At 44.8% G+C, this 24,511-nt stretch overlaps 1 protein-coding gene across 11 annotated transcripts in view; it reads left to right on the top strand.

Moving 5' to 3' along the window:
• The first annotated feature begins 226 nt into the window (after positions 1-226).
• The window catches only part of KIF16B (kinesin family member 16B), a 256,668-nt gene continuing 232,383 nt past the window's right edge, over positions 227-24,511 (top strand). For 6 of the 11 annotated variants that reach the window (XM_045574799.1, XM_036417856.2, XM_036417855.2 and 3 more), the window contains exon 1: positions 233-444. In XM_045574799.1, the coding sequence (XP_045430755.1) occupies positions 398-444 (47 nt within the window). In that variant the 5' untranslated portion in view covers positions 233-397. Of the gene's footprint in view, positions 445-24,511 lie in introns of all 11 variants that reach the window. The other 5 variants (XM_045574798.1, XM_036417849.2, XM_036417850.2 and 2 more) reach the window with 4 other exon arrangements.

Raw genomic sequence — 24,511 nt, 5'->3', positions numbered from 1 at the left:
CTCCCCAGTTTCCCACGGGGAGGAGGTTGGGGGGTCCCAGTTTTCCTAAAACCACCCTTCCCTGGCCGCCCTCGGGGGCTCCAGGCCGCTGGCCTCCACGAGAGCTTCCCGGTTCCGCGGTCCCAGGCGGCGGCGCCGGGCAGCGCGGTCCCGCCCTCCGCGCCCGGGGCGCCGCCGAGCCCGGCGGATCACGCGGGGCGGAGCGGCGCCGGGCATGCTCAGTGGCCCGGCAGGTGGGGCCGCCGCGGGACGCCAGGTCCGGCCGGAGCCGAGGGGCGGGGGCCGCGGGGGAAGTGGGCGGGGGCGGCGGCCGGAGTCCCGGGCGAGCGTCGCGGGCGCCCGCGGGGAGCTGAGCCAAGTGGGACCCCGCGCGGGCCAGGCCGAGCCGGGATGAGCCATGGCATCGGTCAAGGTGGCCGTGAGGGTCCGGCCCCTGAATCGCAGGTGAGTGGGGCGGTGCAGGCGGCTCCCCTCCGTCCGCTCACCCCGAGGAAGTGGGTCTCCCACCCCCCGGGGTCCCAGGCCAGCCTGGGGGACTGGGTGTCAGGGGCTGCTCCCTGGCCGCCTGGCCCTGCTGGTGGCCTCGGGGGGCCTGGAGCACTTTATGGCTTTGCTGTCTCTCTCACGCTGCCCTGGAGGAGACCCTGGGGGTAAAGAGTTCACGTGGCCACGAAAAGATGAACTTGAGGTTTGCTTGTTCCCCCTTCAAAAAAAAAAAAAATGAAGTGATCAATTTCATGAAGGTGTAAAAGCCTTCAGGGGGCGTGCGAGTGAGCTGTCAGACGAACTCTCCTCCAGTTATGCCAACTCAGAAGTTCTTTAAGTTGCTAACAATGATAACCTTTTTTTTTTTTTAATCTCCTAAGAAATTATTTTGATTCCCTAAACAAGAGCCCTGACTTCTAATCAGTGATTTGCAGTTTACTTCAGATTAACGAGTGCATGAGGAAACTTGAACAAGGTTTGACTCCTGTAGGAGAAAAAAAAACACACAAAAAAGGACATTTAAGTACACGTGTTTGAAATATGCTGACATTAACAGGGGCAGAGTTACAAGCACAATTGATCTTCTATATGTCTACAAAGTAATGCTTTTCAGAACGACTTGACTCTTAATTGATGGAAAAGTAATCTGGACTTGCTTCTCAATGAACTCTTTATAAAATCAGTTTAGAAAGATGCATGAGGAGAGTAACTTTTTAAAATTGAAAGAATGAAGTAGGCCTAAATGGTGTTTCCTCCGAGTTGATTGGCACAGTTGACCAAGACCATATGTTTTTAATTGGCTCTCAGCCAAGTTGTTGGACATTTGGCTTTCCATAAGGTCTTCCCCTTTCATCGTATTGATTTGTGGAGGTCATTGTTTGGTGGTTCTAATGGGTGATTGGGGCAATAGGAGATCATAAAATCAGAACCTTCTTTGACTCACCTGAATCTCTGTTTCTGCTGGCAAATAGGGACTTTTATTATGGTTTGTAACTATTGGGAACTTTTGTGATTTTCAAGTTATTTCTAAGTTTTTTTAGGGAAGGAATTTGGCCTTTCTGTAAGTTCTAAGAGAATATATATATATATATATATATATATATATATATATATATATATATATGTATGCAATTATATAAGACAAACAGACCCTAAAGGCATTTAGATGATTTAAAAGATTTTTATTTGTTCTGGATTCACATGTACTATATAGTCCCTTTCCTTCTTTGGAATGATATGAGTACCTGCTAGAAGATTGATTGAGTAATTTTAGCATTTACTAAGCACCCACCAAATGCACAGCATCGTGCTGGGTGCTGTCTGGGGGCCAAGGTGTTGAGGTCTGACCAATGGCTTCTAGGAGTACTGTCTGGTAAGGGCTATCTGGGGAGGACTGCAAGTGCAGTGCCTTGAGGTTGTAGGCCTGGAGCCCCGGCACATGGAGGGATGGCAGGAAACATGTCCAAAAATCATGTATGTGCTTGAAGGACATAAGTTGAAGTGTTGATATTTGTCCTGTCAGAAGAGAACTCTGGTGGTGACATCAAGATTGGGGTAAAAGGTTAGGAAGCAGGGGTTTGGTCCAGAGGTGGATATCGGAAGGCTGGATAGATACAGCAAGACATTTAGTGTTCACCCTGGCTGGTGTGCTCAATGGTTAGAGCGCCAGCCTGTTCACCAAAGGATTTCAGGTTGGATTCCTGGTCAAGAGCACATACCTGGGTTGCAGGTTCCATCCCTGGCCCTGGTTGGGATGAGTGCAGGAGGCAACCAATTTATGTCTCTTTCTCACATTGATGTTTGTTTCTCTACTCTCTTTCCCCTTCCTCCTTTTCTCTTTCCCCCCCTCCCCTCCACCCTCTCTAAAAATCAGTGGAAAAAATATACATGTCCAGAGGTGAGGGTGAGGATTAATAACACAAAAAGACTGGTAGAATTGACAGGATTTGGCAGCTTCTTGGGTGGGAAGGAGGGGAAAAGGGAGGAACATAGCCATTAACTGAGGTTTGATGATCAAGGAAGCAGAAAAGGTTTGGGAAGGTGGGCAGCGAGGTTGGCATGTTCTCTCTTGGATATGTAAAGTTACATGAGATTCAGTAAGTATCAAGTACAAGCACAGTGTCCAGCACAGAGTGCTGCCTACGTGTTGACCCTGATTGTTATCTTGAATATGGTAAATACATCCTTCTCTCTACTGGTCTTTAGCAGAGAGACTCATGGGTTTAGGTCTCAGATGATCTGAGGATTGACATTTGGAAGTCTTGCACATAGATGACATTTTTTTGTCAGATTAATCTAATTGTCAGATTAGAATTTAATAAACCCTTTGATCAGGCATTTTTATTTCTAAGAATTTATTTTTGTTGTTCTTGGTTAATCCTCCCCAGAGGATATGTTTCCATTGATTTTTTAAAGGGAGGGAGGAAGGGAGGGAGTGGAGAGAGAGAGAGATCGATCTATTAGTTGCCTCCCACAGGATGGAACCTGCAACCCATGTATGTGCCCTTGACCAGGAATCCAACCCACAGACCTTTGGTGCATGGGCCAATGCTCTAACCACTGAACACACCATCCAGGGATTAGATAACATTTTAAGAGTGCTATTGTGAGAAGAAAAGGGAACCAGAATTGGACACTGGAATTTGCTCCTTTTTAGGATTCCAGGGGGAGATAGGCTCACCCCTCTGGAGGATCAGCACAGCCAATTGTCATAGCCGGGAAAGAAGTATCTCCTGGGGAAGGTGGTTATTGATGTCAGATGTCACCAGGATGGTGCTCTGATGATTGGAAGGAAGATAACATCCTTGGTCTTGAGGAGAAGGGCATTGATTATCTTTCAAAGAGCTTTATCAAGGAGAGATAGTGATCCAGAAGTTGGTAGTGAAATGGAGAGATGTATGCATGTGGCCAACCAGAAGTACTAGACCTAACTCCTCAGGAAAGACATACAAATTATAATAGCAATAAGAAACTATCTTTTATCAGTGAGGTTGATGACTGTAAACAGAACATCTAGTACTGGTGAAGGAGTGGTGATAGAAGCATAAAGGTTAAAATCTTGAAAACTTGCATATTGGAAAATTTGATAGTAATTGTCAGATTAGAATTTAATAAACCCTTTAATCAGGCATTTTTATTTTTAATAATTTATTTTATGGAATGTATTCCTGCCTACCAAGATGTATGTGTAAGGATGTTTGTAACAGAAAACCATTAATGACCTAAATATACAAAGATGGGGGATTTAAGTTATGTCTATGCCTTTGTTAGAATGATATAGTTCTTATAAAAAAATCTGTTCATCTTAAATGAATTCCAGGGTAGGGATTAAGTGAGAAAAACAAGAGATTCACATATACTACAGTAAAGTTTTATGAATGTGTTTTAAAAAAATATATATACATATATGCACACACATGCTATATCTATGTGGAATATATATCCCTGAGATGCAAATAGACCCACCAGAGGAACAACTGAACAAATGAACAACTGGTCGCTATGATGTGCGCTGACCACCAGGAGGTGTGTGTGTGCAGAATATGTTGGGCATCAGTGGTGGGATGGTGGAGCAGGTGAGCCGGGGTGCTGTTGTCAGGGCAAACCTCTGGTGGTTACTGAAAATTCTTTGTTCCCGTGTGTTGAGGTCCCACTTGGCACTCACACCCACTGCTGGTGCTGGAGCTGCTGCTCACACCAACTGCTGGCACCAGCCTGATTGATCAGTGGGTATGAGCTGTGGCTGCCAGCCCCGGTCACCCCTCAGGGCTCCTCCACCTCCCAGTGTTCCTGAGGGGCGATCGGATTAGTAGCCGCTACCTACACCCACTGACGGTACTGGCTTTGCTTGCACCTGCTGCTGGTGCCAGCTCCAATTGCTCCATGCCATCAGTGGGTGCAAGCAGGGCCGGGACCATCAGCGCATGGGAGCAGTGGAGGCAGGAGTGGGGCTGTCGGTAGACAGGGGACCAGGGGCTGTGGCAGAAAGGTACGGGTGGATGGGCTGAGACCTGCCCCCTTCCCACTGCAGTCTTGTGACACACATTCAAGGTGCACAAATTCGTGCACTGGGCCCCTCGTCATTTCATAAGAAGCCTAACAGTGGTAACTCTCCAGAGGAGGATTGATGAATAATTTGTTAGGTGAAGATAGAAAGCTTTTCTTTTTCTCTTTTTACTATTGAAATTTTTACTTTTCTCATTTTACAATTAATAATAAATTGTTTATGTAATTTTTAAGTTACTTGAAAAGTCATTGGCACTGGAGAAAAAAATTTTAGCTGGTAGTTTGGGAGGATTGAAGTTAATAAATGTTTTTTTCCTCCCCATTTTATTGAGATATAATTGACATATAGCATTGTGTAAGTTTAAGGTATGTAGAATAATGATTTGACTTACATATATTGTGAAATGATTGCTACCATAAGTTTAGTTACCATTCATCATCTATATATATAAAACACTAATATGCAAATTGACAGACTGGCAGAAAGATCGGTCGCTAAAATACACACTGACCACCAGGGGGCAGATGCTCAATGCAGGAGCTGCCCCCAGCCTGCAAGCCCCAGGACCCCCCACCCCACCATCACCCTGCTGGTCACCCCACAGAGGGAGGTGGTGGCAGTGGCAGGGGGCAGGGCCAGCAAATGGATGGTGCCAGGCCAGCCAAGGCAGGTGTGAGTGGAGCGTGTGTCGTCCCCCCCCCCCCCCCCCCATTGCCTTGCCCGTCACCCCACAGATTGGCCCTTATTGTGCCCAGGCCTAGGGACTCTACTGTGCATGGATTTTGTGCACCGGAAAGAGGAGAGGAACTCTAGTCTCATATTAAAAAAAAAGTTGGTTTTTTTTTTTGGTTTGTTTTTTGGTCTGGTGAGAACTCTTAGGGTTTACTCTTTTAACAACTTCAGATATACCATAAGGCAGTGTTACCTATGATCATATTGAACATTGACATCCTCGATATTTAATTATTTTATAACTGGAAGTTTGTACCTTTGACCACCTTCATCCAATTTTTCCACCCTCTGGACTTTCTTTTTATACTTGAATAATATTCCAGTGTGTGTGTGTGTGTGTGTGTGTGTGTGTGTGTGTGTGTTTCGATTTCAGTTTCTTTAGCCATTCATCTGTTGATGGACACATAGATTGTTTTCCGTGTCTTATAAATACTGCTGCTGTGAACATAGAGGTGCATATATAAATTTTTTAATGTTAAATTTAGAGGAGAGAAGCTTCGGGCAAAGAGGAAGCAACTAACAGAAAGGAAAGTCCTGGAGTGGTCGGAAAGTGAGGGCAGCTAGTACAGCTAAGTTCTTAATTAAATGATGGGCTCGAGGTGGGTAGATACTGAGTTTCTGAGCTAGGAGCCTTGGCAGTAACCAGTCCTCCTTGAAAGGGACACCTTATGCTTGCTAAGAAGTGATGAGTTTGCTTTTGTTATTTTGTGGCTTTTGGTTATGTGGCAGGGTATTAGTTTCACATTCCAAAGAGCCATTGTGTTGCATCACATAATAGCAGCTACCTTTATTGAGAATTTGCTCTGTGCCAGAGGTACAAAATTTAATAATTGCAAGAGGCTTGCAGGGAGATGCTATTATTGTTCCACCATTTTACAGATTGGGAAACATAGTTAATTGTTCAAAGTTAGTTTCTTAGGCTAGTCATAGATCTGCTTTTTAAAACGAGTAAAACATTAGCAGAAATGTGATCATCCATAACTTTTATAGACAAAAGTTTAATATTTATGTATCATCTGTATATCTTTTTCTTTGTGATTTCTCCCATTGTTTTTATGACTAGTCTTTTTATTGGTAATTTTCTATAATTTTATAAGATACTAGAGGCCTGGTGCATGAAATTCGTGTATGGGGGGTCCCCTCAGCCCAGCCTGTACCCTCTTCAATTTGGGATCCCTCTCACAATCCGGGACTGCTGGCTCCTAACTGATCACCTACCTGCCTGATTGCCCCCAGCTGCCCCTTCCCCCATTTTCAGCCTGGTTGCTCCTAACACCTCCCCCTCCCCTCTCCCCTCCCTCCCCCGCCAGCCTGGTCGCCCCTCACTGCCCCCCCCCCCCCCCTTGCTGGTCTGGTTGCCCCCAACTTCCCCCCTCTGTTGGCCTGATCACCCCCAACTGCCCCCCCTCTGCCAGCCTGGTTGCCCCCAACTATCCCCCCATCCCCTGTGGCCTGGTCACTCCCAAATGTCCTTCCCCCTTTCCCACCTTCCCACCAGTATAGTCTCCACCAACTGCTCCCCAGCCAGCCTGGTCGCCCCATGCAGCCTGCTGTTCAGTCATTTGGTCGTTCCTCACTAACCTCCCTGCTGGCCTGGTAGTCCCCAACTGCCCCCCCCCCCCCACCAGCCTGGTTGCCCCCATTTCCTCTCCCCCACCCTCCCACCGGCCTGGTCATCACACACAGCCTGCTGTTCAGTTGTTTGGTCATCCCTCACTAACCACCCTGCCTGCCTTGTCACCCCACGCAGCCTGCTATTTGGTCGTCCGCCTGGTTTTGGTCGTGACTGCCCTGGCTTTTTATATATTATGGTAATTTGTTTCTCTCTGACGAGACAACAAAATAATAATTTGGTAACTAATTTCCCCATTTTCTGTTGGTTTCACTTGCCCCCCCCCCCTCCCCGGCCCCCATGGAAACGCTAATTGATCTGCAGGGCCCTGTCCCAATGATCTGCCAGTGTTCACAGGGTCAGGATCTGAGTGCAGCCTGCCTGGGTTCCAGTTGTGACTGTCATTTATGAGCTGGGTAAATCTGAGCAAGTAACTTAATTGTTGTAAGCCCCAGTTTTTGCATCTGTAAAATGCTGATAATAACTGTATATACCTCATAAGTTTTGAGAAGAGATCTTTTTTTTTTCAAATAGTTTTTACTGTAACTCACAATAACAAATATTTTAAATTGAAACTATAGATAATGTAAAAGATTATGCATTCTTTCACACAACTTACTCTTAGATTTTCTATTCTATCTATTCTGTCTCCTTTAAAAAAAATGCTATTTCTAGATCTACTAAGTTGACTTCGTGATCCATTAAGGGGCTGCAGCTGGCAGTGTGAAAAACACTGTCGTGAGGTTCATATGAGGTAATACATGCAGCTAAAGCTCTCCATACGCCGACATCTGGCAAGGGCTCACTATTGACTGGGTATTTTTATTACTGTTGTTTTTACAATTTAATTTCTGTAACTTTATTTAATAACAAGTATTTAAAAGTGGTTTACCAAAAAATATATTTACTGAGTACTGGCAAGTGGCCATGTGGTAGTTTTGTAATGTGCTTTCTTATCTGATCAGGCATGTCCTCCCCATTCCTTCCATTTTCTGACTGTTCTCGCCTCTCCTCCTGATGAGTCTCTCGGGTGGAATTTAGTGTCACGTCTACCAAGTTAAAAAGAGAAAGAAAACCTCAGTAGTATTTTGACTGGGAGTGATATGCTTAGGATGTACTGAAGCCTTCCCATTTTAAGAGCAGCTAGTATTAGCAAAAATAGTTGATATTTGTCTCTTAGGTCTGTGATGATGGCGACAATGTCACTTATACTAAGGATGGGAGATCCCTGTTGAGGAACTGCCCGCACTTGGCATCAAACTCATTTCTTTTTATTTAAAAAAAAATGTTTTATTGATTTTTACAGAGAGGAAGGGAAAGGGATAAAGAGTTAGAAACATCGATGAGAGAGAAACATCGATCAGCTGCCTCCTGCACACCCCCAACTGGGGATGTGCCCACAACCAAGGTACATGCCCTTGACCAGAATCAAACCTGGGACCCTTCAGTCCGCAAGCTGACTCTCTATCCACTGAGCCAAACTGGTTTTGACTCATTTCTTTTTAAAAAATATATATTTTTATTGATCTCAGAGAGGAAGAGAGAGGGAGAGATAGAGACTTCAGTGATGAGAGAATCATCGATCTGCTGCCTCCTGCATGCTCCCCACTGGGGTGGACCTGTGCCCTGACCAGGCCTGATTCATAGGTTGATGCTTAACTACTGAGCCAAGCCAGCAGGGCTACTATGCTTATTTCTTTATGTTGGCAACTTCCTTTCCTCCTCCCACTAACTGACTGACTGAATGAGGGCTTTTTATTCCTGTTTTACCGAGAGAATCAGGGACCCCTCAGTAAGTAATACTGGCTGAGCTGGCCCCAGTTCCCTCTAGAGGCCCTTGTATGGGGACTTGTTGCTGGGAAGCTCACTGATGACAAACCCTTGGCATCAAGGGATTGCTGTCTAGTGGCAAGGAAGGCACAGACACCAGCACACAAACAACTGTAGAATCTGTGTATTTGAAGTGGAGCCTGGGAGTGAGGGAGGAGGAACCCCCCAGGCTTCCATTGGCCTCTTAGAGGAGAGGTGGAGTTTGAATTGAGCCCTGAAGGTATATTACTAGCAAACATTTAGACGGTAGATGTGGTAGATGTGTCATGCCAGATGCTCTTTGGAAGGTGGCACTGTCACCTCATTCTACAGATGAGGTTCAAGGGCTCACCGGCTAAAACAACCTGCTCATGTCCCACAGCCAGGTGTCTGTGGAGCGAGGTTTGAACCCAAGTCTCTCTCACTCCAACTTCTAAAGCCCCTCCATAGCCAGAGGATTGGTTGAGAGGAGGGCAGGGATGGCTGGTGGTAGGACTGAGTGCAGTCATCAGGGCTTTTAGACTTACTGCAGCTTTTTGTAAGAATTGGTTGAGAAGAAAGTAGGAGGGTGTTGTGAGATCTTTTATTTGCCAAGCTTGGGAGTTTGTGCTTTTATATTCCAGTCTGTGCTGGCCAGTGTGGTAGCCATTGGCTGCTTGCACCCATTTAAATTAACATGAAATAAAGGGAAACTTTAATCACCCAATTGCACTAGTCACATTTTTAATGCTCAGTAGCTACATACTGAATTATGCAGATATAGAAAATGTTCATCATTGTGGAAAGCTCTGTTGGATGGTAAGAGTGAATTGGCTTTGACTCTCAGCTCTATCACATCCTAGCTTTGTTCCCTTTGCTTCATTCTCTTCACCGGTAAAACGGAGTTCTCACAGAACCCCCCTCATGGGGCTGAAATGGTGATTGAATGAACTCATGCTTGCTAGTAGTGCTGGGCCCCAAAGTAAGAGCTTTATAGATATTGGCTGTTATTATTAGGCACTGGGAACTCCTGATGGTTTTAAAACAGGGTTGTCATTGGCCAGTTAGTGTTTTCAGAAGTTTCATCTAATAGCAGTCTAACTGCAGTAATGGACACTTATTTACTATTTGCCAAGCACTGTGCTAAGTGTCTAATATCCCATTGACTTTCCTCTCACATTCTGTGATGCAAAACCCCGAGGCGTCAGAGGCCAGTGCAGGAAGACCGTAAGGAGAACTAAAATGTGACCCAGGAGAGTGTGATTCTGGATGAGGTCAGAATTGTAATAGGAAAGGGCATGGTCAAGGGATGAAACTTACAAATCAAACCGAGAGGAAGTTTTCATCGAACTGTATTTTCTGATTGCGAAAATAATGTATGCTTATAAAAAATGGGTGCTATGCCAAAAAGTGTATTGAAAAAATCAGGTCTCACTCACTCATACTTTCATGATCTAGAGGTAACTCCTTGTAAAGTCTTGGTGCATTTGAATCCAGTATCTCCTCCTAGCCAGTTTGTGTAGTATACATAATGTGTATACTTTTTTATATCCTTTTTTTTTTTTTTTTTTTTTGCATTTGCAAAAGACATTCTGAAGACCAATCAGCAAGACATAGTGAGGTGAAGAGTCAAAGATGACTGAATGGTTTGGGGCCACATTAAGTGGAAGAATGACTTTTCTCAAAAAGTCAGGATGCGGGGATGAGGTGGCAGGAGTGGAAGGCTGTGGTAGTCCATTGAGTTGGCTCAGGTGCTGGCGGGGCATCCAGGTGGTAAGAGCACAGGCTAGTTATTGGCTCTGTGAATGCACATTTGGAGGTTGGTCACTTGAAGGTGATAGTGGATGTGGAGGGAGTGATCACTGTTTCCGAGGAAGACTAGAGCAAAGAAAGGGAAGAGTGAAGGGGAGCAAAGGGGCCAGAGGGGACAGCAGAATTGCATATCTTGGGTGAGGAGGCTGTTTTTACTCTTTAAGGCTGTTCCTTTTCTCGTAGAACAGTGATTCTCAGAGTGTGGTCCAGAGATGCCTGGGCATCACTGATGCTCTTTTAGGGGGGTTGCAGTCAACTGTTTGCACAGCAATGCCCCTGGGATGTTTTGCATTTTTACCCTCATCTCTCATCAGGGTGGAGTGGAGTCTTTAGAAGCTGTATGCTTTGCGGTGATGATATAGCTCTGAGTGCTGTGCATTGTGCTTAAAATATATTTCAGTTTTAATTTCTAATATGGTAACTATAAATAGGTTTGCCTGCATTGGTAAAAGCTCTTTGGGCTCCTTAGATGCTACAGCATTTGAAGATACTGCTGTGAAATAATACTGCATGAGGTGTGGAGGGGATTAGAAGAAGAATAGAGTGTCCAGCACACCTCCAGGCACATCCTAACCTTTCATTAAATCATGGCTACAATTAATTTTTTATAATCGCTTTTGTTACTGCCAGCCTACACTTAAGGAGGCAGGTGTGGAGGCCCAAACTGAGAGAGAAGGAGGGAGAGAAGCAGGAGAGTGGAAGGTCATGGTTAGCAAGGGGGAAAGGGAGGAGTGCACCAGCCTCAGGGGGCCTTTGGCTCCTGTCTCTGGAGAAAGCTGTTTTAGTTGGGGGACAGGGCAGTGGGTGCAGGAGGCTGGGGGCATGTTGGTGGCACTTGTTGACTGCCCTTATGGTAATGGAGGGATTAAAGGAAGAAGAGAGCTGATCCCTGTTCACCTTAAAGTTTGACTCCCATGTAAAATCTTCCCAGGCTCTATTACTGCTCTTGTGAGAGCCTTTCTTAAACCCCGGCCCTTACTGGGCATCACAGACCCAGGCTTGGCAGAGGAGGGGTGTATGTGTGGGATGTGTGTGTGTGTGCACATGTGTGCTGTGTGCATATAAATACATTTTTTTTCTCTTGTTTATTGTCTCTCTCCCTCTTGAATCTAAACTTCATGAGAGCCAGTAACCATGTTGGTCTTGTTCCTGGCTATTTCCCCAAAGCCTAGAACCATATCTGGCGATATGGGTACTCAGAAAAATATCTGTTGTATTAATAACTGCCACCCCACCCCCATTCTTTCCTTTTGTGAGTGCTTGTAAGGAATTAGAAATCTGTAGGCCAGCATCTGTAGGATGTCTCACATTGTTCCCTCTGAGGAGGAAAAGGGAATCTTAGTAATCTTCCTTTTGGGTATTAGGAGGGTGGGAGAGGTGGGAGAAAGCTGAGGAAGTGCTGGTTAAAGAGTGAAGCTTCATTGCTCTCCCTGTGTATTAAGTTAATTATATGCAAACTAGAGGCTGGGTGCACGAATTCATGCACAGGTGGAGACCCTTGGCCTGGCAAGTGATCAGGGCCGATAGGGGCCATCTTGCCTAGTCCCCATGAGGGCCAATGGGGGCCAGCTCGCAGGAGGATGAGGGGGAGGAGAGACCGCAGGAGGTTGGCCAGACATGGCAGGTTGGCTGTGGGAGTGCACTGACCCTGGGGGCAGTTCCAGCATTAAGCATCTTCCCCTTGGTGGTCAGTGCGCATCATAGCAACTGGTCAACCAGCTGTTCCGTCATCCGGTCGCTTAGATTTTTTACATATATAGATTACACATCTTGTGGTCATTATGTTTAGGGTTAGAGAACTGAGGTACACCACTCTTACTGTGTTTAAATGATACATAGTTTATGAGACAGAACACTCTTGGTCCTTTCTTCAGAAAAACGTTTTTTAAATAGCTTTTATATTGAAATAATTTTATACTTCTAGTAAAGTTTCCATATGTTTGCTTCACCCATCTTCCCCTGATATTAACATGGTATGATTATCACAATCAATAAATCAACATTGTTACCTCACTAAAAACTGAACTATAGTTTTCCCTCTAACATCTTTTTTCTGTTCCAGGATACAGTCCAGAATCTTTAATCTTTTCTGTTCTGGGACACTTTCTCAATCTCAGAGGAATGCCAGTCAATTTAAAGTAAATTGAGAAAGTTAGTTTTTTTAATTTATTTTATATTTTATTGATTTTTCACAGAGAGGAAGAGAGAGGGATAGAGAGTTAGATACATCGATTAGCTGCCTCCTATACACCCCCCACTGGGATGTGTCCGCAACCAAGGTACATGCCCTTGACCGAAATCTAACCTGGGACCTTTCAGTCTGCAGGCCCGACGCTCTATCCACTGAGCCAAACCGGTTCCAGCTGCAGGAAGTTTTTGACTTTAGTTTGTAAGAGAATTTTCTCCCATGGAGATTAATTTAAAACATCTGACTTTTAATGAGAAAGGATTTTCATTTTATTTAAAATGAAGGCCATCTGTGTTTTGGAGTGCTGATGATGACTATACAGGACTGTTTACTTCAAACATGACCCAAAGTAAGAGGGTTCTCAGTCAAGGCATGCTGATATTTTCTACTCTCTACTATCCTATATATAATAAAACCCTAATAATTGACTGAACAGCGGAATGACTGGTTGCTGTGACATGCACTGACCACCAATGGGCAGATGCTCAACACAGGAGCTGCCCCCTGGTGGTCAATGTGCTCCCAGAAGCTGCGCTCATGGCTGGAGAGCACAGTAGTGGTGACCTGAGCCTCTTCCGCCTCCATGCAGTGCTAAGGACCCCTCAGGGTGTGGGCCTAAGCCGGCAGGCGGACATTCTGGACTGCGAGAGGGTGCAGGCTGTGCTGCGGGACTGCCCCTCTTGCCCTGCAGTGCACCGGGCCTTTAGTTTTATTAAAAAATAATAGATGGTTGTTACCCACTAAATTGATTTTATGAACTTTAGTTTGAAAAACCCTAGTGTAATGAAATTATTATCCAGAGCAGAAGTTGGTAAAATCTGATTTTGTTACATGAAAGAAGGCTGAAATTAGGTTGCCTTTAGAGTGAGTCCCAAGCCTCTTGGGAGCTGTGGGTAGGGAGTGGGAGTTTTAACCTTTAAAGAATCTAGGATTCTGAACCCACCATGGGATGTGAACATGAGCTTTCATTCTTGGGCACTTTTGGCTTCATGGTTTATCAGCTGATTGCACCTGCTGGTTCTTATTTTCAGGCTTCTATTAACAAGAATCTAAGCCATCACAGTGGTTCTGCTTGGAGATTCTGCTTGGGGCACAGGTAAATCACTCTGAGGTCTAAGTAGGACTTAAAAGTTCCCCAGGGAGTTTTCAAGATAAAATGATTCAAGGTGATAGAGACTCTCTCAAAAGCGAAAAAAGTTGCATGATCCCTATTCTCTAGTAGCTCATGATCTAGTGTGAGCAACAGGAACAAAGAGACCATCGCAGGTTCTCAAAGTAATAATGGTGTACTCCAGGCATGGCAGGTGAAGGTGGGGAGGTGCTGATAGGAATTCCTACTGAGGACTTCTGAGGATATCACAGCTGAGGGCAGACTCTGCAGAATGAGTCAGCCAAGCAGACAAAGTTGAGCAATAGCATATGAAGCAGAAAGGGTATAAAGGCCCCAAACTGTAGAGTATGATTAGGGAACTGCAAAGTACAGTATTATGACATGGCTGAACTTCAGATGGCTGGTGAGAGTGGAGACAGAAGAAGTGCGAGGTTCAGATTATGGTGTTGTCAGGTTTGACCAGTTGTGAAGTTTCAACTTGATTTTTTTTCTCTCTCCATTTTTTCTAAAAATGATTTAACTAAAAATGATTCTGTAGGAAATGGGAGTCATTTTATAAATGAGTTACCATGATGAGATTTGTGTATTCAAAAGCCAGGGAGTGAGACCGTGAAACAGTGAGACCTATTTAGGAGGTCATTAGATATAAGTGGTCAAAGAGGAGCCTGAACTAGTCATTGCAGTTAGAATGGATCCACTTTTCCAATCACCTACTGAGGCTTCAGCCAGCCAGCAAGTCAGTGATCTATCCACCCACTACTCATCTTCATTGCCCTTTCACCCCTCTCCACCCATTCTCCCATCCACTCATTCATCCAACTACCAACCTACTCAGACAACCAACCACTTGTCCAGTCACACAAACCCCATCACTTACCCACCTATCAACCCAACCAATAATCCATTCGTCATTTATTAAGCTTCTGCTCCATCCTAGACTCCTGTGGCAGGTACATGGGATACTGTGGTGACCAAGGCCAGCACATTCCAGCTCTTCCAGAGCATGTTATCTAGCTGGGGAGGCAGACATGAAAATCCTACAAATGGGTGTTTATTTAGGGGCTCATGCAAGTGCTGTGGGGAAAAAGGAAAAAACTTCTATAAAAACCCTTGATAGAGAGACTTGGGTAGGGTGAAGGCCCCAGGACATTTGCCTGGAGGAAGGACAGCCAAGCTAAATCTTGAAGGTTTCAAGAGATATTTAAGAGTTAATAGTTTAAGGCTGACAAGATGGTGGTGGGGGGAAGGAATGGGTAACAACTCCTGGGTAGCTGGGGGATGGGATGGATAACACTGTCTTTGGCCAATTTTTAAATAACCCAAAATGTAGTATTCACCACATTAGAACATGCTGGATAGACCATGGGGGGAATTGGTGTGGAGTCACGGTCTTGTGATGGTCCTGGCTCTTTCTCATTTGATGGTTCCCTCAAATCTGTTTCTTTTCTTTCTTAGCTGAGAGAGTGGGAACTGATCCCTGGTAACCTCTTCTTTCCATATTTGATCTGACAGACCATTAACTGGACATTAGTCTATTGATAGAAATAGTTGATTGATTATTTGCGCAGTGTTTAAACGTTGTTGTCAGGTATATGGCAGGCCTTGTACTAGACCAGCAGTTCACAAAGTGTTTGCTTTTGGGGACACCTATATTTTTCAAATTATTGAGGACCCCAAAAAGTTTTTTACTTTTTTTTACTTGATAAAAAGTTTTTTATCAGTATACTATATTATCACATTAGAATTAAAACTGAAAACTTTACACATAGGAATCCATAAGCATATATCCTCTTAGCCATCAGAATGATTCATCATCGCAGTCCTGTAGCCTCTGGAAAACTCCCTGTGCAGTCATGAGAGAGTGAGAGTGAAAAAGGCAGATGAGCCAAAACCGGTTTGGCTCAGTGGATAGAGTGGACTGAAAGGTCCTAGGTTCTATTCCAGTCAAGGGCATGTACCTTGGTTGCGAGCACATCCCCAGTAGGGGGTGTGCAAGAGGCAGCTGATTGATGATTTTCTCTCATCGATGTTTCTAACTCTCCCTCTCTCTTCCTCTCTGTAAAAAAAATCAATAAAATATATCAAAAAAAAAGAAAAAAAAGAAAAAGTAAAGAAAAAGGCTAATGATATCCTGGTATCATTGTGAGAATAGATGTCCCTCTACCCCTGAAACCTTTAAAAGCCGCTGTGGACACATGTTGAGAATACAGTGATGCACAAGGCAGGCCCAGTCCTCGCCTCTGTTGGACCAGGATTTGTGGTGCTGCGGACATCTGTGGTGGGAGTTGGGACTAGGAGTTCATCATGGTAGCCTGTTAGACTGCCTTCTCTAGCTTGCTTTCTCTGAGTGGCTTCAGTGTGATGTGATTTTATCCAATGATTTCTTTTCAGAGGCATTCATAGCTGTTCTCAAGTCCCTTTCCTGTATGGCTTATGGAGGTTAAGGGTCTCCTTTCTTTGGACTCCTGTTGGAGAGCTTCCTATTGCAGGTGTTGAACTGGGTTTGTCAAGCTTTGGAAATGCAATTAGAGCCTGGAAACACGCAGGGGGCTCAGAGGAAGGGCCAGTTTGCAGGAGAATGGAGGCGGAATTAAAAGCATGACTAATCATGCAAGAACAAGAACAGAAAGCCGACACTTGAGAGTTGAGGACTTGAGTGAAACAAGTAGAACTGCTCATTTGATGTCATCTTGTTATCTCAAGATGAGGCCTCTGGCCTTGGACAGGGAGTGCCATTACACTATGTGCTGGCTCCCTGCCCCTCCTCCTCACCTTCTTTGAAAGGAGGTCCAAATTAGAGGTGTAAGGATCATGCCAGGTGCAACTGGAGACTTTCTCAGACCTCATATGGCTGTCCGAGGAGTGGGCCTTTGTTATTGTGCAGAGACTGATCAGCTGAGCCACAGAAAGAAGGCCAGACTGTTTTTGCTCTGTCTCTGTCTTATTGCAAAGAGCACGGTGACATCAGAGGACTTTCTTACCTCAGGTCCTTTTGGCTTAATGGGCCTGAGGTAAGAAAAATGGCTTAAAAAAGATCACTTCTTTTATTTCTGTCTGAAATTGTGGTAGTGTGTTCAATTTCAAGGAATCTGGGATGGATGAATTCTTGAGTGTTAAGAACCTGCTAATAATGCCGCTGCATTACAGCTCTGGGCAATAGCAGCTTCATTCTTCAAAGGGCCTCAGAGGGGAAAATACTGGCAAAGAGTCGAAGGAATTGTAGATTGGGGGGGGGTGGGTAGCCCACACTGAAAAGACAAAGATATGAGAGAGAAAGCTCCTCACTGGTGGTTTCTGTAATAAATCCTAAATAAGAAAGTAGAAGACCTGAACAAATCAAACAACCCTTGTTTGCTCCTAGCTGGGTTGAGTCATCCTTTATTTTGTTAAAATTCAGCTTGATTAGTTTTATCCTTAGCCAGCATCCTCAATTGCTTTCTCTCCCATAGAGACCGTGGGTGGGAGAAGAAAACACAACTCAACAGAAAGTACATGGATTTTGAGAAGTGACAATCAGATCCTTTAAATTTGTTGCCAGTTAGTCATTTAAAAAAGTTTTTTCTTTTTCTTTTTTCTGTTAAATGCATAATCCCTTCTCTGAAATCTCTGGAATTCCTAGATAGGTCCTAACTCCAGGGCCTGAGGAGCCAGGTGGGGTGCAGCTGACGCCAGTGGGCTGGGTAGGACGGTCCTTCCATATTTCCAGAGAATCAGAAATCCAGATTTTTATGTAAAATCCTCTGATTGTTAAAACACTGATAACAAATTAAAGAGTTTTAGAACAAAGAATGCAACAGTCCTATCCCTGAATGCCATTGTAAAACTTCCAGTTTAGAATGAATGTTTAAAAATCTTCCTCCTTCATTTGCTTTATAGACCATTTCCCCATACCACTCTCCTACAGTAGTAGTGTTTTTGGTATTTTGGGAGGTAACATCTTTGAGTGCCTTTTGCTCATTTCATAGTTGTGCCCCCAGCATCCTTGAATTTCATTGAATGCCTTCAGAGATTGCTCCTTTCCTGGTTGCCACAAAGATCAGGAAAGAGGGGCCATGAGAGATGGGGCCCCTTAAAGATAAGAGACAGCTCTTCAGGGACTTCTGTGAGCTGTGCTGCTGATGCTGAATAAGGACTGTGATGGCGTTTGTGTGAGCTGTGTCCTTCACTGTGTGCTTCATATCTGTCCTCTGCATCGTAGCCACCTCTGAGGTAGGAAGAGCAGACAGGACTCAGTTGATTTTCCACGTGGGGAGACAGGCTCAGTGATTAACTAGGCACAGGTCAGTTAGGAATCCAGAGCCTCCACTGCTCTTCGGCCTCTGTCATGCTTGGCCACGCTGCTCTGGATCTGGGTATGCTGCCTGCCTTCTTTGCTGGTGGTTTTGGTGGCCTGCTTGGTCTTTTCCCCTCTCTCGCACCTGACTTAGCCCAGGTCCACAGCATGGTTTGTTTTCTCCTTTGGCTTTCAGTGACATCTGAATACGCAGGAACCCCCGGTTGTCCCTCTGATACATTAAAAACAAACAAACTTCAACTGAGTAAATTTAAAGACGTTGGACTTTATTTACCAATGCATGAGTCAGGCAGGATCCCATCTCTGAAGCAGAAAGGAACTCTGAGGAGCTGTTTGACATGACAGACTCTCACAGGCAGAAGCAGGTGGGATAGGAAGGGACAGCAGTGTTTCAGGCACCCGTCACCTCTCCTTAGAGATCAGCATGGCAGGCAGGTTTTTTCAGGTAGATTGCCTCACTGGTGTTGACCAGGAAACTCCCCACGGACTGGTTTAAGACTCCATTCCTGGAGAGGCTGACACTGTAGGTAGGTTAGGGGTGTCGAACTCAATCAGAGAAGGGGCCAAAATCTAAAATCCAGCCTAAATCGCGGGCCGAATGGTTTATTGAACAGTCATAAACTGTCATTGTGATGGAAACGCAGCGGAGTGCAGTGATGACAGCGCGGTGCGGGCCACATTGCAAGGCCTGGCGGGACGGATTTGGCCCGCGGGCCTTGTGTTTGACACATGTGCTGTAGATAGATTAGGTGTTAAGTCTTGGTTTACTGCCCTGGGGCTTAGCACACGTGACTTCATTTGGACCTGTTGTATTTGTTTGACATGGGTGGTGGAGAAACCAGGAGGTTAGGACACTGCCTCATGTCTCAACTGATGGCTTCTCACCCCATAGAGTCAGATTTAACTGGTGTGGGGTGCAGCAGGCATCAAGAATTGTGTTGTGTTGTATGGTATGTATGTGTGTATGTATTTACTTATTTGCTCTCACTCAAGGTATGCTTTCATTGATTTTGAGAAAAAGAAAGGGAGAGAGGAAGGGAAGGAGGGGAGAGGGAGATAGATATTGATGTGAGAGAGAAATATTGATTAGTCATCTTCTGCATGCTCCCTGATCAGGAATTGAACCTACAACCCAGGTACTGTATTTTATGGCGTATAAGACGACCCCCTAATTTTTCAGTTAAAACATAGGGTTAGGCCTATATTCGTTGTATAAGACTACCCCCCACTTCCGAGGCAACACCAGTTCTTTTTTTAATAGACTGCCTCTGACTCTGGCCAATCTGAGCAGGTTTTTTTTAATATATTTTATTGATTTTGTACAGAGAGGAAGGGAGAGAGATAGAAAGCCAGAAACATAGATGAGAGAGAGTCATCGATCAGCTGCCTCTTGCACATCCCCTACTGGGGATATGCCCGCAACCAAGGTACATGCCCTTGACCGGAATCGAACCCGGGTCCCTTAAGTCCCCAAGCCGACGCTCTACCCATTGAGCCAAACTGGTCTCGGCCTGAGCAGGCTTTTTACTAGAACACAGTGTAGCTTCGCGTACAGAACATGTATAATTTGTATGCATAAAAAGCCTGCTCAGATTGGCCAGAGTCAGAGAGGCGGTCTATTAAAAAAAGAACTGGTGTTGCCTCGGAAGTGGGGGGTAGTCTTATACAGCGAATATAGGCCTAAACCTATGTTTTAACTGTAAAATTAGGGGGTCGTCTTATACGCCGGAAAATACGGTATGTGTCCTGCCTGGGAAATGAACCTGCAGCCCTTTGGTGAATGGGAAGATATTCCAGCTAACTGAGCCCCCTGCCAGGGCAGCATCAGGGATTTTAAAGCCCCCAGGAGAGTCTATGTGCGGGCAAGTTGGAGAACTCATGGGCCAGGATTCCTTGCCGGGAATTTGATTTACTGGACACGTTCCTGGATAACGGTCAGTGTGCTCTCCTTCTGATGCCGTTTCCCAGGCGGTAGCAAAATGAACATCTGCCTAAGTGGAGACTGGCTTCTTCCTCCTGTTTTTTCCTTTGCTGCTGTGTGAGTTACCTCACTGCTCAGAAAGCACAGCGAGGAGTGGCATCCTCTGTGGTCCAAAATGGAGGGAAAAGGCAGAAGGAACAGCTCTTGTCAAGCCCAGGGCTTCTTAGCACTGAGGAAGGTAAGGTGGCTCAGTTTGGTGTTCTGAGAATATTCTGGGAGTTTTGGTGACCTAGGCCCTTCTCTCCTGGTATACAAAATGTGGGCACTAATCGGGCTTTTTTTTTGTACTGATTGTATTTCACTGCCAGGCCATTCAAAATCAGGTCTCCCCTTGGTATGGCCTCTCCTGCCTGCCCACCCCCCCCCATCCCACCCCCCCCCCCCCCCGCCAAAATGGGATTTTACAGCTTGTTTGTTCTTACCCATGTGGGGTGGTTGTGGGCAATTGAAGAGCAAGAACGTGATTATACATTTCTGTATCCCCCAGAAAGCCTTGTAAAAGGGAGACATATGCATTTGGTCCATTGGCCCACTCCTGCCTCTGGTTACTGGTGCTCTCTTTTTTAAAAAAATATATTTTTTATTAATTTCAGAGTGGGAGAGGGAGAGAGATATAGAAACATCAATGATGAGAATCATTGATAGGCTGCCTCCTGCATCCCCCCCCCCCCCCCCCCCCCCCCCCCGCCCCCGAGATCGAGCCTGCAACCTGGACATGTGCCCTTGACCGGAATTGAACCTGAAACCCTTCAGTATGAAGGCTGACACTCTATCCACTGAGCCAAAACAGCTAGGGCTAATGCTCTCTTTAATTAATATGGAGTGAACATTGCAGGCTTGCCCTCAGGGAGCCAGGGCAGCATGCATTACATATCTTCACATTGGACATTCAGCGTATAGTCAGAATTACCAGATACAATTCAAAGGTATTTACAAATAAGTGAAATAATCTTGGATTTCTGATATTCTTCTTCTTATTTTTTTTTAATGAACTGTAACCTCTGGGTTGTGTTAGAGATAAAGCATTCATAAGTAAAACTTAATGAAAACCAACACTATGGTGGTTCTTCATTTTTTTGATAGCTGTCTAGAAAATTTGGCCAAGAATATTTTCTGAATTCCCTTCATTTCCACCCATTTTGGGAAAGCACTGGCAAGGTTTTGTGAAAATAAATATCTCCACCAGAATGTAAGCTGCAAGAGAACATGGCTTTTTGTTGGTTTTGTTCACGGGTGAATGTCAACAGTAGAGGCACAATAAGTATTTGGTGACCGAATGGGTGGATCTTGGATTTGTGGTGGAAATAAATGCATTGATTGTCTGTTGCACACCTGGCATTGTGTCACCTATTTTCTTCTATCACTTCTATCAGCAAAAACATTTTACACCAGGATAGCTTTATACTCACAGCACTGCTGCACAATTAGAACTTTTTAGCAGTCGTGTTTGGTAGGTTTTATTCAGTCGTTTTACAGGTGAGGAAACCAAGGCTTGGCGAAGTTAAAGTGCCAAAGTGACAGTGTTTGAGAGTCAAGTTTAGAACCCAGGCCCCTGAAGCCCAGTGCTTCCGCCCCACAATTATTAAAGCAGTCTGCTCGGCAACATTGGGTGCTGTGCTTGGTGAAAAAGCAACAACACATTAGACCACGATTGCATCTTGTCCCACTCTGCCTCGAATGAAATTCTTTGAGGAAAAAGTCCTGCAATTTAGTATTTTGAAGCACATCTTTCTCCTAGCTGGCATATTTGGCTGGCAGTATAGTAAAATGAGTCAATTTTCTTTTTACAGGCCAGCAATATATATATATATATATATATATATATATATATTTTTTTTTTTTTTTTATTTTTTTTTTTTATTTTTTTATTTTTTATTTTTTTATTTTTTTTATTTTTATTTTTTTCCAAAAGCTGTCACAGAACACTTTTCTAAAACAGATAAATCTGGAGAGGGGGTTGCATTGATGGAGTGGGTAAGAGCAGAGAACGCTAATTTCTTGGTGTTTCCTGCTGCTGAAGCACTAAACAGGAATATCTCAGGGCATTTGATAATTGGTCCAATGTCTGAACACAGGAAACAAAAGGAAATATGAGTAAATGCTCTTATGTTCTCAATATTTATATTTCTATCACTCCTCTTAGATGTCCACTTTTCTTTTAAGAATATGTTGTTTGTGTGTTTTGGAGAAAAATATTGAAGAAGTTTGGCCATATGCACATCCTTTTCCCTCCTTTTGTGTCTCAGAAGAGACAGAAGTCCCTATGTCTTGGTCCTGGAGTCAGAGACACAGCTGTGGGTTTGCAGGAAGAGCCAAGCTTCGTTTCTGTTTTTTGGAGTTAGCATCTGCCAAGTTAACTGATATTTATAGAAAAAACACATCTGTATTTAAAAATTGAAAATGTATATAATAAACTTAAAAAAAAATTCTCCCCCGAGGATAGGTTTACTGATTTGAGAGAGAAGAAAAGAGAGAGAGAAGCCTCCTGTATGTGCCCTGACTGGGAATTGAACCTGCAACCTAGGCTTATCAGCATTCGAACCCACAACCTTTTTTTGGTGCATGGAACAACACTCCAATCAACTGACCCAATTGGCTAGGGCATGATGAATTTTAAATCATTAACTTTATTTTAGTCCTTGAGTTCAAGAATAGTATCTTTTTTCTTTATTTCAGCTCTTTATTCATTCCTTGACTGCTTATTCCTTCATTCATCCAAGTGCTTGGCTGTATGGAAGGACTGCTGGGTATTGTGGAAATACAAAGGATAGGGCACTAGGGCACTGTCTTCCCTCAGGAAGTGGCTGGACTGGTGGGAAAGACAAATATGTTGACCAACAGAAGCAGAACGTGGAAATTGCTGTGGTGTGTTAAGGAATACTTCACAGAATTGTCTGACTAGGAGGTGTCTGGGAAGACCTCCTGGAAGGGTGAAGGAAAAGTGAGAGAGAGGAAAAAAAGGATAATCCAGGCAGAGGTACCAGCATGATGAGAGTCTTTGTGAGTCTTGAAAGGAGGAGTTCTTTGGAATGGGATGGGAGGGAGATGGGCACTTGAGTGACTATGTGCCCTGTTTGGAAAGTACTATTGTATGAATTCCCTAACTGTGTTGACTGGCCCATTGTGTTCCCATGGGAGGACATAGCTGAAATCAAGTTAGGGGCTGGCTTTGCTCTCAGCATTTTTCTTTGGATTTGAAGTATTGATTCTTGCTTAATCCCTCTAACCTTTCACAATGCTGACTAGTAGCAACTTGGAGTGAGTCACCTGTTAACCCCCTGGGGCCTCAATTTCTCTGTGTGAGAGGAGGTCCTGGGCTAGGTCTCTTTCTGTCTTCTGAGTTCATCCTCTTTCTGTCAAGTGCTCCATTTCCCCCAGCCTCATCTTGGCTCTCATCCCTTCACATTCTTGGCTCCAGTTGTCCTCCCTGCAGTGTATCCACAATAACCAGTGAAAGTGTCATCATCTTTAGTCTTGAGCAGCATTTAGTCATTTATGGTTTTGGGCTTGAATTTTCTAATGTTTGGAATTCTTCAGCTTTTCTCACCTGGGACCAGGCTTGCACAACAGAATTAAGCCTGATGCCCTGAGTGAGCTAACTTCACTCCTGCGCTTCTAGAGTGGTACCGATTATGAGCCTTCTTTAGGTTCAAACTCAATAAAGTGTGTGTTATCCCTGATTGCTGTTTTATCACAGACTGGATGATAGTTTTCATACTGTTTTTGCTCCTTGCTTTTTGTCCCCAATTCACAGTGTTTCTCAGCGGCTTTGGTGTTGTAGGGCTCAGATGAGAGCCTCCAGGTGAAGGGGGTAACCCAAAAGGCAGTCTCGTTCTGGATTTCTGTCTGGAGTTGGGGAAAGGTGAATTGGGCTTCATATGAGGACAGGCCGAGATCACCTAGAAAAGCATCATCTCAGAGCTGAAAGGCATTATGCTTTCTCACTGTATAGAGTCCCAGCTCCGCAGAGGTGAGGAGGGTTCACTGACCGACTTGGGCAGTGACTCTTAGGCCTGGCTGGTCATCAGCATCTATGAGGTTAAATCTACAGATCCCTGGTCCCCCTGTGGGATTCTCACTTGGTGGTTGTGGGTTAGGCTCTTCAGATGCTTCTGTTGATCAGCAGGGCTTGGGAATTCAAATCTGGCCCCATTGTCTTTTGGGGGCATCTTCATTCTCACCCCTGGCCCAGCATCTCCTGTGGGACCTCCTCACTGGGCCCTGGCTCCACTCACACCCCCCTCCCTGGTTTCTGTGCACAGCAGCTAGAGGGATCATTTGGAAACTTAGTGTGATTGTGCCATTCCCCTGTACCCAAAACCTTCCCATATTCATGGCTTCATATCCCATTTCAGTTCCAAAGTCTTAGCCATTGAACCAAGGCCATTAAGGCCTGCCTCCTTTTCTGGCCTCCCCCTTCTCTTCTGCAGTCACACAGGCCTTCTTGCTTGTCCCCCAAATCTCTGGCTGGTTCCTGCCCCCAGGCCTGTGCACCAGCTAT

This window comes from Pipistrellus kuhlii, unplaced genomic scaffold (genome assembly GCF_014108245.1).
Source record: "Pipistrellus kuhlii isolate mPipKuh1 unplaced genomic scaffold, mPipKuh1.p scaffold_m20_p_6, whole genome shotgun sequence".
NCBI lineage: Eukaryota > Metazoa > Chordata > Mammalia > Chiroptera > Vespertilionidae > Pipistrellus > Pipistrellus kuhlii.
The sequence above is the reverse complement of the archived record's forward strand: the minus strand, read 5'-3'. Positions and strand labels throughout refer to the sequence as shown.